The sequence below is a fragment of the Gobio gobio genome (genome assembly GCF_949357685.1).
Source record: "Gobio gobio genome assembly, chromosome: 4".
NCBI lineage: Eukaryota > Metazoa > Chordata > Actinopteri > Cypriniformes > Gobionidae > Gobio > Gobio gobio.
Window position 1 is genome coordinate 61,047,880 of NC_137100.1, and position 15,316 is coordinate 61,063,195.

At 37.0% G+C, this 15,316-nt stretch overlaps 1 protein-coding gene across 1 annotated transcript; it reads right to left on the minus strand.

Moving 5' to 3' along the window:
• Positions 1-356: 356 nt before the first annotated feature.
• Positions 357-11,211, minus strand: gdnfb (glial cell derived neurotrophic factor b; the record flags this gene model as incomplete). Its single annotated transcript, XM_079815301.1, has 2 exons — positions 357-778; positions 10,998-11,211. 2 exons carry the CDS (start codon positions 11,209-11,211, stop codon positions 357-359), a joined length of 636 nt encoding a protein of 211 aa, XP_079671427.1.
• Between the last annotated feature and the right edge of the window lie 4,105 nt (positions 11,212-15,316).

Here is a 15,316-nt window from a genome sequence, read left to right on the forward strand (position 1 = left end):
TCAAGGGATAAAATTATTGACTACAGGGGGACTTTAAGAAATCTTTCATTAAACCTCCTCACTAGTGGAGGTTAAAGGTCAAAAAGACCCCATAAGAACTTTTAAAATCACACAGCACACAAAACATCCCGTGTCTCATTTAAAAGGCCTGTTGAGGAGACTAGAAACAAAGGCTATCAGGTGCTTTAATGCTGTACGGTATTATAACATCCTGCCAACATCAATTCCCTATCCTGTATCTTCTCAGAGAAATGCAATCATGATGATTCCCTCAACCAAGTCATGCTCACACGTGTAATAACCTGAAATTGCTTCTATTGATTTTCCTGTCTTGTGTCATTGTCTCCCACAGCTGCTCAGACACAGCCACATTTCCGTGCCGAGTGCCTCTCCATGGTGTGGTATATCAGGTTGTCATCCAGAAACGACAGGTCGTCATCGTATTCGACTGGTCGACAGCAGGCGGTGGGAGGGGAGCTGCGCAGAATGTTTTTAGCTCCGCCGGCGAGGCTGGTGAGGATTTTGTCGTAGTTTGTGAGGGAGTTTACACACACGCCGCTGCAGTAGCTGAATATCATCTCCTCCTGACTCCGGTAGCCCAAACCCAGATCAGACACTTTCAGCTGGACTTGTCTTAGTGCACATGCTCTTCCTTTTCCTTTCTCTCTCTCGTCACGACTCGGCCTCTTTCTGTCCATCTTGCTACGGAATAAACCTCTCCGTTTCAGAGCTCTCTTGAATCTGTGGATGAAGGCCGAGTCGGGATTGGGAAGGCTGTCTGGATGGAAGAGGAAAGAGACACATTCACACATTTGCACTACAGATGCATCAATCTGATTTTAAGCAATGGTCTAAAATTTAAGCAGTCTGAACCTAAACAAGGTAGTTTTTTATTTGTGGAAAAATTGTGCTTTTTGTGTTGTATATGCATGCATGGTTTGCAAAACCCTATAAAGCCTGACATGAAATAATAGAAAACTCAAGCTTTTTGAAATGGTTTATTGAACCTTTAAGCAAAAAAAAAAAAATGCATTTGTGATTTGTTGAGTATCATATTTGATACATCAGGCTTTTATAGCTCATATCATATGATAGTGAGAATATGAAGCTCATACTCGAGGAGGAAAAAACTATATTAAGAGGCCAAAACTGAGCAAATATACAGGTGCTGGTCATATAATTAGAATATCATCAAAAAGGTGATTTATTTCACTAATTCCATTCAAAAAGTGAAACTTGTATATTATTTTCATTCATTACACACAGATTGATATATTTCAAATGTTTATTTCTTTTAATTTTGATGATTATAACTGACAACTAAGGAAAATCCCAAATTCAGTATCTCAGAAAATTAGAATATTGTGAAAAGGTTCAATATTGAAGAAACCTGGTGCCACGCTCTAATCAGCTAATTAACTCAAAACACCTGCAAGGGTCTTTAAATGGTCTCTCGGTCTAGTTCTGTAGGCTACACAATCATGGGGAAGACTGCTGACTTGACAGTTGTCCAAAAGACGACCATTGACACCTTGCACAAGGAGGGCAAGACACAAAATGTCATTGCAAAAGAGGCTGGCTGTTCACAGAGCTCTGTGTCCAAGCACATTAATAGAGAGGCGAAGGGAAGGAAAAGATGTGGTAGAAAAATGTGTACAAGCAATAGGGATAACCGCACCCTGGAGAGGATTGTGAAACAAAACCCATTCAAAAAGAGTGGACTGCAGCTGGAGTCAGTGCTTCAAGAACCACTACGCACAGATGCATGCAAGACATGGGTTTTAGCTGTCGCATTCCTTGTGTCAAGCCACTCTTGAACAATAGACAGCGTCAGAAGCGTCTCGCCTAGGCTAAAGACAAAAAGGACTGGACTGCTGCTGAGTGGTCCAAAGTTATGTTCTCTGATGAAAGTCAATTTTGCATTTCTTTTGGAAATCAGGGTCCCAGAGTCTGGAGGAAGAGAGGAGAGGCACATAATCCACGTTGCTTGAGGTCCAGTGTAACGTTTCCACAGTCAGTGATGGTTTGGGGTGCCATGTCATCTGCTGGTGTTGGTCCACTGTGTTTTCTGAGGTCCAAGGTCAACGCAGCCGTATACCAGGAAGTTTTAGAGCACTTCATGCTTCCTGCTGCTGACCAACTTTATGGAGATGCAGATTTCATTTTCCAACAGGACTTGGCACCTGCACACAGTGCCAAAGCAAACAGTACCTGGTTTAAGGACCATGGTATCCCTGTTCTTAATTAGCCAGCAAACTCGCCTGACCTTAACTCCATAGAAAATCTATGGGGTATTGTGAAGAGGAAGATGCGATATGCCAGACCCAACAATGCAGAAGAGCTGAAGGCCACTATCAGAGCAACCTGGGCTCTCATAACACCTGAGCAGTGCCACAGACTGCCACGCCGCATTGCTGCAGTAATTCAGGCAAAAGGAGCCCCAACTAAGTATTGAGTGCTGGACATGCTCATACTTTTCATGTTCATACTTTTCAGTTGGCCAAGACTTCAAAAAATCCTTTCTTTGTAGTGGTCTAAAGTAATATTCTAATTTTCTGAGATATGGAATTTGGGATTTTCCTTAGTTGTCAGTTATAATCATCAAATTTAAAAGAAATAAACATTTGAAATATATCAGTCTGTGTGTTATGAATGAATATAATATAGAAGTTTCATTTTTTGAATGGAATTAGTGAAATAAATCAACTTTTTGATGATATTCTAATTATATGACATTTACATTTATGCATTTGGCAGACGCTTTTATCCAAAGCGACTTACATTGCATTTAAGGTACACATTTTAAATTTTGTCAGTTCTTGACCAGCACCTCTATGACCAGCACCTCTATTTAATTTGGTGCTGTTGCTGATATTTATTTGAACAAAAAAGTGAGATTAAACTCTGATAGCTTGTAAATATTGTGTATCAAATATGATACAGTAGGTTTTATAGGGTTAATTAAAAAAAAAGCGAAAACTTCCCCTTTTATTGAAACTATGCTTCAAAAATAGTTAATATGACATCTGTGATTTTTGAAGGTATAGCTAACAATAAGAGTATGTGGGGAAAATCTGTCAAACCTTGTGCTCCTGCATCTTGCTACTGATCTCAACATTAGAAACAAGCATCTTAAGTTTATTTTTAATAATGTCTCTGATCATTTCAATCTGATTTTAATAGTATGCACAACACCTTTTAGCACAGAACATTACATGCTATCATGAAATAAAGCTAACATAAAATAGAAATGTTAGATAAAAAAACAACAACTTAAAAAACTTAAAGATTTGAAATGTTGCAAGTTAAAATTACTAAAACTGAAATAAAATAAATGAAAGCTGAATAGAAATATAAAATAATAAAAAAATTGACAAAAAAGTGCATCAAATTACTAGATAATTTCGATAAACTGAAAATATGAAAATAGTTAAATGATAAATACTATATAGTGTATAGATGATACTGAAATAACACTGTTATTGAAGAATGGAGCATGTGCACACAGAAGGTTTAAAGCTACAGTAGCAAAAGAGCCAGTTTAAATCTAAAGGTCATTGTCAAAACGATGCCCCGTCAAGAGTCATAATACATACGCCATACACATGATGTTTTGGGATCCTTAAAAAAACCCTGTTGTCGTGTAAATTAACTGTGAAATGAAAATGCGAATTTGTGACAACGTGATGTTGTGCGCATGTGTATTACGTGTTCAGTCTATAGGCACGTAGTGTTTCTTTACAAAGTGACATTGCCAACTACTGGGCTGGCAGCGGAATACAACGATTTTAGCCGTTTTCGTGGATCCATGTGATGGCGAATCGTTTTGACAACATTGTCATCTCTGGAGGAAACTTTTAAAAAACGCAAAATAAAATGTTTTCCATTTTTAGTACATCGTTGCCGTGTAAATGTAACAAAGGCAAGCCAGTAAGAGCTGTGTGTGTAAGGGTGCTTTCACATCTCTAGTTCGGTTCATTTGGTCCGAACCAAGGGCAAACAAATATACATTGTAGCATTTTTCAGCTTTTTTGGTTCCTTTTCACACCGCACCAATTGCTTTTAGAGATGCACCGATTGCAATTTTCTTGGCCGATTCCGATTTTTTTGTTAATGAGATCGGCTGATACCGATTTTTTCAGATTCCGATTTTATTTCTAAGAACTATAATTGACAGCATATATACAAACAAAAATCCACTTTTTCTTCAAAGCAAAAAAAAAGTTTTATTCTAAAATAAATTATTAAACATTACAACAGGATCTTCTCTCACTTAAACAACTCTCAAAAAATAAGTGTTCTGTGCCTGGAAAGAAGTAGAAATAACAAATAACTGAAAATCAGTTGCTTTATGAAACAAAACATTTTTACTAAAGTACAAAAGATCCTATGAATGAACAAACCTGAAGTGTACAATATTCCTCCAAATAATAGTTCAGTAATTTGGGTAATAAATGTTGCCAGCTCGGGATGTCACAGTACCAAAATTCAAGTAGTTGGTACCAATACCATAAAAATGTTATGGTACTCGGTACCAAAGCTAAATGTGTTTTTATATATGGCATATATTTCTCTGTTTTTATATATATATTTTTAATTTTATTTAACCATTTAAAAATTTTCATTAAATGTATCCAGTTTATTATTTATGATTGTAATCATTATAAGTAAATAATACATAAACATTTGCTGTTTAAAAGTAAACATTGTTTATAAAAAAAAAAGATAAAGTGAAAAATAATCAACCATTTAAGCATAATGATTATTATTAGTAGAGACGTATTATTATAGAGCCGGCGCTAAATCTACAGTGGGCTACAACAGTAGCCTAATATATTCTGTCAATTACATTTTTTTTAAACCAACTTTTATTTTGACGGGTTGCCGTTGCCCTTCATTGTCTGTGTTCATGATATGACAGTTCTCTCAAATCAAACGGTAAATTCTCATGAAGTGACGGTTTATGCGTTCGGCTGGTCATGAAGTCCATCATTTCTTTGTAATTGCTTTGGTCTTTTCGCTGCTTATACCAAGGAAAGATAGGAGAGGCTGCAGACCTGTGGCTGGCTCTGAGCTCTGGCCAGCTTTAGCCGTTTGACCTTTACTAACGTTACCTTCTTCAAACTGGGCATGTTCCGCGGGGTGATAGAGTTTTAAGTGTCTAATTAGGTTTGTTGTGTTGTGCGCTTTCCTGGTTTTTCCCCCGCGGTTTATTTTAACCTTTCAAGTTTTACAAATGGCATAATTAGTGTCTTCTAGTGTTTGCATGCGGCTGTGAGCGCGAGTGTGGCTCTGACGTCAACGTCGCGGCCGCGCTCGTGCTCACCACCGCCGCATGGAGACGGATCGGCTCAAAATCGGAGTCACGTGAGACTGCAGAAAATCGGCCAATTCCGATCCCTGGCCGATCAATCGGTGCATCTCTAATTGCTTTGGTCCGAACCAGTTGAAACGAACCAAAATGCATTCACATGACAACATCCACATCACTCATTGGCCATGGCGTATTTCCTAAACTGCGACTGCGCGCCCTGGTTTTGACCTGGCCGTAATCTATTACATTGTTTGTATACACCACAATATGTGTAATATAATTTCTATAATGAAGCGAGGATGCGGCTTGAAAACAACGTTCTAATGCACTGCAAACGGCGAGCGTGCATCGCTCACAACTTCAAGCGGCGGCGTGCATTAATTCTTCTTAACTCTGACATGCTCATCTTCTGAAAATTTCTATGAGGCTCCGCACCTCCTCACTACTCCAAGTTTGTCCGCGAGCTGCCATGCTAAAGTGCAAACTGTCAACAAACACTTTCTCATCACGTAATGCACAGCGCAGCTGACTACGGCATCTGGTTTAGTTAAAAAATGATCAGTACTTTTTGCAGTTGGGTCTGTTCGAGGTCGTATCACGTTCTCACCACAAACGAACCGCTCCAGAGTTCTTTTGAAAGCGTAGCGAGATCACCTCTTCAAGGAGCTCTCAGTCCGCTTGTTTGGTCCGCTTTTGGTGCGCACCCGAGTGCGATTGCTGCTTTCACACCTGACCAAATGAACCGCATCAAAGGGGAAAACCAACTCTAGTACGATTCAACCGAACTAAATGAGGCAGGTGTGAAAGCACCCTAAACCTCTCTGGCCTCAAGAGGCATGGTAGGGGCAGATGTTAGAGACTGCGGTATTTAAAGAGCTGTTTGGAGCAGGTCGAGTAGGACCGGTTACATTTGGTGCCGTGACCCGGATGGGAGTGACGTTTAAAGCCCGGGTATACTTCAATTTCCGCATCCGGACATGTCTCGCGTGCAATCTTGTCCGCACAGCTTTCAAAGTATACTCAACTGCGGATGGCCGAGTAGACACGTCCATTTTTATGACTGATTTTTTTTATAATAATTTTTTTAGTCGTGTCATAAGCAGGACATTCTCTCGGCAGGATCGAAGAAGAAATGTAGCGGATCAACCATTACTACATAGTTCAGAAGAAACAACAAAGCACAAAATTTGTACAAATGCTCGTCAAGTTCGCCTTCCGTTGTAGTGTTTTCTCCTCCTGTTGAATCACACTTTCCACTTCGACGACTGCACACTACACAGTACTGTGCGTATTGCCACCTAGTGGTCTCTTCTGTATTTCTTGTGCATGCGCTGTTGTACGCGCACCATCTGCACGGTCTCAAATTGGACTGCAAGTGGATGGGGTGTGCGGACATCCTCGAACCCTCCTGATGACGAAAATTGCGTCATGCAGACGTATACAGCTGAAGTATACTTTGGGTTTAAAGGTGCACTGTGTAAATTCTAGCAGCATGAAGTGGTGAGATTGTGAATTGCAACCAGTCACCGCTCCCCCCTCCCTTTCAAAGCACATAGAGAAGCTAAGGTGGCCGACACAGTAGCGTAACTTTGCTTTGAAAAGTGGTGGGGACACCGCACAACTCCTTTTGCTATGTGTTTATTTAATAACCGAATTTACTTGGGGACTGAGTTCAGGGTTGGAAATGCACTTAATTTTTACTTTGATGTACACATGCATCACATTCACAAATTATTCTATAAACATCCAATAAGCAAAATGTGACATTCACAACCCATCTAGGGTAACGTTAGCCTAATATCAATCAAAATACGCAAGATAAATATGGCGAACTTACCATGCGCAAATAGAAATTGCGAATTGAAAATATGCCCAATGGAAACGCGTCCATTTTGCAAAAACTCCCATATATCGCAAAAAAGTTTTTACGCTCACATGAGGTGGTTTTTCAGGCAATTCGAAAAAGGAAATTTTAGCAAAACTGCAATGGAAACAGTTTTTTCGCATTGACAGGTCACCTAGTACGGTCACGCATTGCTCCCACATACCACTCAAGTATGTCGTAATAACGAGATCTTGTCGTTAAACGACATATATTTTCTCCAGACAGTGGCGTAACTTTAACCTAGTAATGACAGACCCCGGTGCAGCTACAAATATCATAACTATCTATTAAGGGTGTCAAATCGAAATCGACCGAAATTAAGTCACAATCTCGAACTTCGAATTAAAAAATGGAATCGTCGATGCTGCCACGCCCCCATGTCACGTCCTTTTGCTTGCCTAGCGGAAGAAAAACACACGTGTTTAAGTGCTGCGAGTCAACCTCAGCTACAGCCACTCAAAAGATAGCCTGGCATAATAACTTGAATAACTTGATAACTTGAACCCCGTCCTCTTTCACTGAAGTCGCCGGTGTGGAAGTGTTTTGGATTTCCAGTGAGTTATGCTGACAACGTTCGCGTGCAAATGCAATTGCGCGCGCGTTACGAGTACTCATAGCCACAGACATGCGACCTTATTCGGTGGTGGAAAACTCCGGGTTCAGGCATTTAATTTGCACGCTAGAACCACGATACGAAATCCCAAGTAGAACGCTACGGTGATTCCCTCCATGTACAGTAATGTAAAGGAGAAAGTTATTGAAGGTCTGATCAGCGCACATTTAGTTGCCTTGACTACAGTATTTTAGCAATAGTTTAGCCGTTCTCTTTCCATATTCCTCTTTAAGAAAATTGTTACGTTGTCTTGTCTTGTTCTATTATACAAAAATATTGGACAACTCAAAGAGCAGCTCTAAACAACATATCCGTTTTTAGGAAGAACATGAAAGAATGAAAAAATACAGTCATCATTCTCAGGGGATAAAAAGTAGTTATCAGTGTGGTATATGTTCAACTGTTCGGAAATAGTTTAAGACACTTAATTGTTCAGAGAAGACTGTGGACATGGCTGTTTTATTGTTTCTGTTTGTTTTGTTGTGAACTTGAATGTCATCATCTGTGAAGAAAACTGCACTTACAAAAGAGAAACTAGATGGCAGGTTATTTTGCTTAAGTTTTCAATTGACTGAACACTGAAGATATAAGTTGTTACATTGTTGTTAGTAAATGTTAACTAAAATAAATTTGACAATGTAGTGTGGTACATTGCGAACAAAGGTCCGATATATTGCATAAGTCTAGTCTAAAAATGGCATTGCAACCTGTGCTTTAAAAAAAATAAATGTTAAAATGGAGAATCGAATCGAACCGTGACCTTAGAATCGAAAATGTAATCGAATCGAGGATTTGGAGAATCGTGACACCCCTACTATCTATAGGCCTACTGTAATTAAGACATGTATTCAAGAAATGCCTATTAAAACAGAAAGACGCTAGTTTCAGCCTTACTCAAAGGCTGCAGAAACAGCCCAGTTACGCAATCCATTCCCGACGATCTTGGTTTGCTTCTTATTTAGCCTATTAAATATACAGCCAAATAGGTGATTAAACATTGATCAAAATTAAAATACAATTTATGCTAAACGAAATAAATTTTAAAGAAAGACTTTCTAGAAAACAAAATTCAATGAAGTGATCAAAATCCATGTCCCCAGACATCTGATTATGTGCCTTACTCATTCTTCTCATTTTTCATAATCAACATAAAAATAATAATTTTTAAACATAGCCTAACCATGAAACTAAATGGGCTACGTTTTCTTTAACCCTCTGTCTGACGAAGTCGTCGGCGCCTTCTGATGGATTTTTCCTTTATGACAGCGGAAACAACTCACAATAGGCCTACTCCGTCATTTTTAGGCATACAGATAAGCTAAGTGCAAGATATAATTATAAACAGTAAACTGTCTACTTTTATTTGTGTTCACTCACAATAACGGCGAAGGAACAGATTATTTTGCACTCCACTCCAAACGCTGTTCATTTCAAAAATATATTTTGTTTATTAAATGCAAAGTTTTTAATTTCAAAAGCATTTTTAAATTCAGTTTATATTTCCAACAAACGAAATTCCAAGCCAGTGGTAAAAAAAAAACCCTTTGAGTGACCACCATCACATTCAAACATTTTGCTCGTCTCTGTATGTGGCGATGCGTCTCAATAACCTGGCGTATGTAAAAGTCGATCATTCTTTACAGATGATGGTGTGTTTGGACAGAAGACGAGACGAGTTCTTTATTAAACTCATAAAAAACAAAAGAATATAAAATTCCACAATTGATCCAGACCTTGAAGCAGATAAGAAAGAGAAACACCCAGAAATACAGTGCTTACAGTGCTGGGATATACATAAACCTAACATAATTTTTGGAATGACTTATCACGAGAGGAAAAAAATAGTTTTAGTCGCATAACATCAGTTAATGGAAACGCCGTAATTTCCGCTATATTTTTTTATCGACTATTAGGAAATATCGCAAAAGTTTTGCGCAAATCTGTAATGGAAAAAAAATAGTTAAATGAAAGAATTAGATTATGAAGAATGACGATTTGTAGATCGTGCTTTTACTTTAATACACACCTTCCGCAATCTATTTTTCAATTAGCTACTTTTAAAAAGTGGTAGGGACAATATCGAGCCTGGCAAAAAGTGGTGTGGACATGTCCCACCCGTAAATTACGCCTATGCATCGAAGACAGCAGAGAGTGACTAGCGCTCTGTAGATAAGTTTGTCCGTTTAGGGCTACTGTAGAAACATGGCGGCACAAAACGGTGACTTCACTGTAAGGGGAACCGCAGTGTACGTAGATAGAAATGGCTCATTCTAAGGTAATAAAAACATACCGGTTCATTATGTAAGGTCTTTATACACCACTGAAAACACAGTTATGTATATTATATTGCATTTCTGTTAATAGATCCTCATAAATACTACACACTGCACCTTTAAGAGCTGTGCATGTAGACCCCACTACCGTGACCTCAAATAGCACGCTAGCGGCTGCGGCCTTTAGCATCCTTGTTAGCGTGCCCACCCCCAATGCCGAAGACGGCGGTTCGAATCCCGCTCGGAGCGGGATGAGTAGGACTGGTTGCACAGGTGCCATCGGGATGAGTGTAAGCTATTAGGAGCTGTGCATGTAAACCTCTCTGCCCTCAAGAGGCACACTAGCGTTCTTGTCCCGCCTTGCATGGGTTGAGTAGGACCGGTTACCCTAAGAGTCAAAGAGGGTAGGTAGAAGATGTTAATGTAAAACTAAATCATGTCATCAACCTTTTGTTTGAACCTCAAGAACAAAAAGGACTGATATAAATTATGACATGACCCTTTTGAAGTGCATTGCAGAGTGTTTTTTGACAGTTTGTAAAGACGGTAGTGTTTTGATGTGCTTTGTGAAATGGTACCCCCATTGATAACCATGAGAGGACGAGTAGAGTGATCAAAGAGCCATAACGTGATATAGTTTGCTTTATTCTGACAGCTTTTAGCAACAATACCGCTTTTGTCCACAGGTACCAGATAAAATACAGGTTTTCTAAACGTAGATGAGTTGTAAGCTGATAGAACTCGAGTGGTGTGTGTCTAGTGTCCCACCCAGGTACAATGGGTCACCTGAAACTTCCTTACTTAACCATCACAACAGTATCAGGTGTGTCGTGAAACGCACTTTATCACACCTGTGTGTATTTGTGTGACTTTTATTTGTTTAATAAAAAGAATCAAATAGCTTTTCCTGACCTGAGTGACTTCGTGGCTGCGGATGTTTGATGGTACGAGCATCAGGCAGATTTTGGTTTGCTTTTCTCAGCAGGTCCAGTCTTTGAGAGCACTGAGCGTGTGGTTGTGAATAGCGAGAGTGTCCGGCTCGGTTCGGGTTCTGTAGAACCAGCGGGACGGATGACGCGCTGCTCAGCATCAGTGCACACGCCAGCATCACAGCCCAGATCTTCATCTTACTCTCTCCTCAGCTCAGAGAGCCTGTGTCGGTCAGCACAAACTCACATTACACACATGAAGTTCAGTCAGACCGTTTTGTTAGAGTATAAATCACTTTACACTACAGCCTTTATTGTACTGTATTTTTATCACATGCTTTTAGACAGCCCAGCTTTGAACCTCTTTTAAAAAAAAATTAAAAGCATTCAATTAATATATCAGTTAAGACAGATATAAAGCGTTTTTGCATATATATATATATATATATATATATATATATATATATATATATATATATATATATATATATATATATATATATATATATATATATATATATATATATATATATATATTATTAGTGTGTATATATGTAAATTAAATGTTATAATAACCATAAATATATAACTATAAATTATATGTAAATAACTATATATATATATATATATATATATATATATATATATATATTTATATTTATATATATATATATATATATTTATATTTATATTTATATTTATATTTATATATATATATATATATATATATATATATATATATATATATATATATATATATATATATATATATATATATATATACATTATTATACTGCCATACATTTTTTTTAAAGTAATAAAAAAAAATATACCCACAACTGGCTACTATATAAAGGAACTTTCTCAATTATATTTGTTATAACAGCAACATCAGTTTAATTTAATAAAGCATTATTGTTATTTTAAAATGTTTTTTTTTGTTGTTGTTGTTTTTTTTACAATACAATAGAAGAAAAAAAAGTGGTGGGGAAAATGCTGCCAATCAATCATACCTAAAATATAAATGTATGCATTAAATTAATAAAGCATTATTATTGTTATTGTTGTTATAATTATATAGTCACAAAACAATTTACATTAAGTTACAAAATACTTACAATACAAATGTGTTCAAGTAAAAAAAAAAAAAAAACTACATACAACTAGCCCCTAGTTACTATAAATAATACCAATTTTACCTAATTGAGCATTATTAGTAGTAGTATAAATAGTATATAGCCCCAATACAATTTAAAATTAACACTTAAAAACAAAAAACACCATAACAAGCCATTAGCCTATACTAAAAAAGAAAAAAAAAGAAAGATGATTTGGTGATAATCAATAGTGATGATCGTGGTAGTGGTGATCAATGATGCTGTAAAAGACAGTGAAAAGATGTTTGCTTCGACTCACCCGAGTTCAGCTCTGTGTGTCCGGCCATCAGCACTGATGATCACAGAGCCAAAGGTGCTTTCCGATAACATTTATAAAATAAAAACCGTGCATATTATATTTCCTTTCAACTGACTCTCATGTTCTTCAGCTGTCAGGGATCATCGCGCACAAACTACATCAGCCTCTTCGTGACGGCGGTTTAACATATGATGCAAAATATATTATTGCTGCTCTAGGTCCACTTCTATAATCAGATTATGGCTTTTAATTGTATTGATTATTTAATTGCTCAGGTCCAGTCTGAGTCCAGTCCAGTCGCGCGCCAGCTGTGATGTGCAGTGCGCGTGAACCGATCGCGCGCTCAAAACACGCTGAATGAAATCAGGAACAAAGCAAACAGCCTCCAGGATATTATTTAAACGTGCTGGAAACATCGCTAAAGATACATTTGCAGGAGCTGTATGATGAAATTTAGGCTAATTTAGTAAGTAGTCCTCTCATATAAATTATTGTATTATTTATATTGGCCTGTCCAAGTTATCTGTACTCGTTTTACAAGAATCCCGTGCTATAAAATACAACAATAACTCCATCCACAATGAAGTAGGCCTACCTATATTATTATTTAAATGTACTGTTATTTGCTAGGCGACAAATATATTAATAGCCAACAATAACCTGTTGATATTGATAAATGTATTTCCACTTTCCAGCTTGATCGAACTCATATAAATGACAAAGACTCCCTCTAGCGGTCAATACTCTACAGTGCAGTGAGTTTAACATTTGATTGAATAATGTTAATTTATAAAAACATAATCTTTTTAATTGAAACGGCAACATTTACAACTTTTACTTAAATGTAAAAAACTATTTTGAGCAGATGAAGAGAGTTAGCTTAATGTAGGAACACAAGAGAGAACACAAAAACAGTTTTGGCAGCAAAAGGGGGATCAACACAATATTAGGTGTATAATAAGGGATGCAATATTTAGAAACTTTTGACTGTCTCTGATTATCACTGTAATTGATATAGCCTAAAAACTGTTGAAGTTAAATATATTATTTTTGTAATTAATCACTGTAAAAAAAATTACTTGATCAATAAATCAGGACATATGTTTTTACATTACTTAGTTCAACTCATCAAAAGTTACGCCATTTAAAATTTGTTTTTTTTACAAGATTCAAGTCAGTTTAATGTAATTTAAGTTGAAATGACTTACAGAGCCAAGGTGATTGTACTTAAAAATTGAAGGTAGCAAGTTTTTTTTTTGTAGGAGATATTTTTATGTATTTTTTTTACTGTACTATATTAAAAGACGTAATAGCTTACTGTGTAAGTTATTAACTGGAATCATTACTTATAATTCAGGACAACTGGAAATGTATTGGACAAATAAATAGTGAATATTGAACAAGAAACTTTTGATAAATGGATGTCTTGGAATCAGCACGTTTGCATATGACTCCCTCTTCTGGCCAATAGTCTGCAGTGCAGGATTGTACATTAGTTATTACAATTAGGCTAACCTACTTAACAACTGTTGCTGTAAACCGCGAGAAGCCACACTATAACAAACAATCTCACCATTCATTTCTTTCTGTGAAAAAAATTCCAGTTAATGCTGTTAATAATATAATATAATAATATAAAACGTTTGTGTGTGTGCGCGTGCGCGCGTTTTGAGTCTTTGAATTATTATCGGCCTACATTCAAACGTAATTACAGTGAATGTTGTCACTAATTATGCTGGTTAATCATCCTTGATTCAGATTTTTTTTTATTTTAGCAGGGAAACAATGCAGATAATGTAGTGCTGATTTTCTTTTTTTATGGCGTAAACATCCAATTCTATTCTAAACGATTGCTTTGAATCTGACATGAATTCCCCAATTTCCTGTAGAATAGAGCTGGAGATTCCTCATATCCTCAAGCAGCACAGAGAGAAGAAGAGAAAACATGGAAAGGGCAGGACGACAGTGGAAAAAAGGGGATATCTATCTATCTATCTATCTATCTATCTATCTATCTATCTATCTATCTATCTATCTATCTGTCTGTCTGTCTGTCTGTCTGTCTGTCTGTCTGTCTGTCTGTCTGTCTGTCTGTCTGTCTATCTATCTGTCTATCTGTCTATCTGTCTGTCTGTCTGTCTGTCTGTCTGTCTGTTCATCACATCTATCTATCTATCTATCTATCTATCTATCTATCTATCTATCTATCTATCTATCTATCTATCTATCTATCTATCTATCTATCTATCTATCTATCTATCTATCTATCTATCTATCTATCTATCTATCTATCTATCCCACAATAGATAAGTAAAGTAATAAGTCTGTCTGTCTGTCTGTCTGTCTGTTCATCACATCTATCTATCTATCTATCTATCTATCTATCTATCTATCTATCTATCTATCTATCTATCTATCTATCTATCTATCTGTCTATCTGTCTATCTGTCTGTCTGTCTGTCTGTCTGTTAATCACATCTATCTATCTATCTATCTATCTATCTATCTATCTATCTATCTATCTATCTATCTGTCTATCTGTCTGTCTGTCTGTCTGTCTGTCTGTCTGTCTGTCATCTATCTATCTGTCTGTCTGTCTGTCTGTCTGTCTGTTAATCACATCTGTCTGTCTGTCTGTCTGTCTGTCTGTCTGTCTGTCTGTCTGTCTGTCTGTCTGTCTGTCTGTCTGTCTGTCTATCTATCTATCTATCTATCTATCTATCTATCTATCTATCTATCTATCTATCTATCTATCTATCTATCTATCTGTAATACGTAATTTTGTTTTAACCTGTGGTTATTTACTTTTAATACCAACTTTAAAGTTGATATAATGCCTTGTTCATCTGCTCTTCAGGGCTCAAACTTTCCCTCCCCTCATCCTTC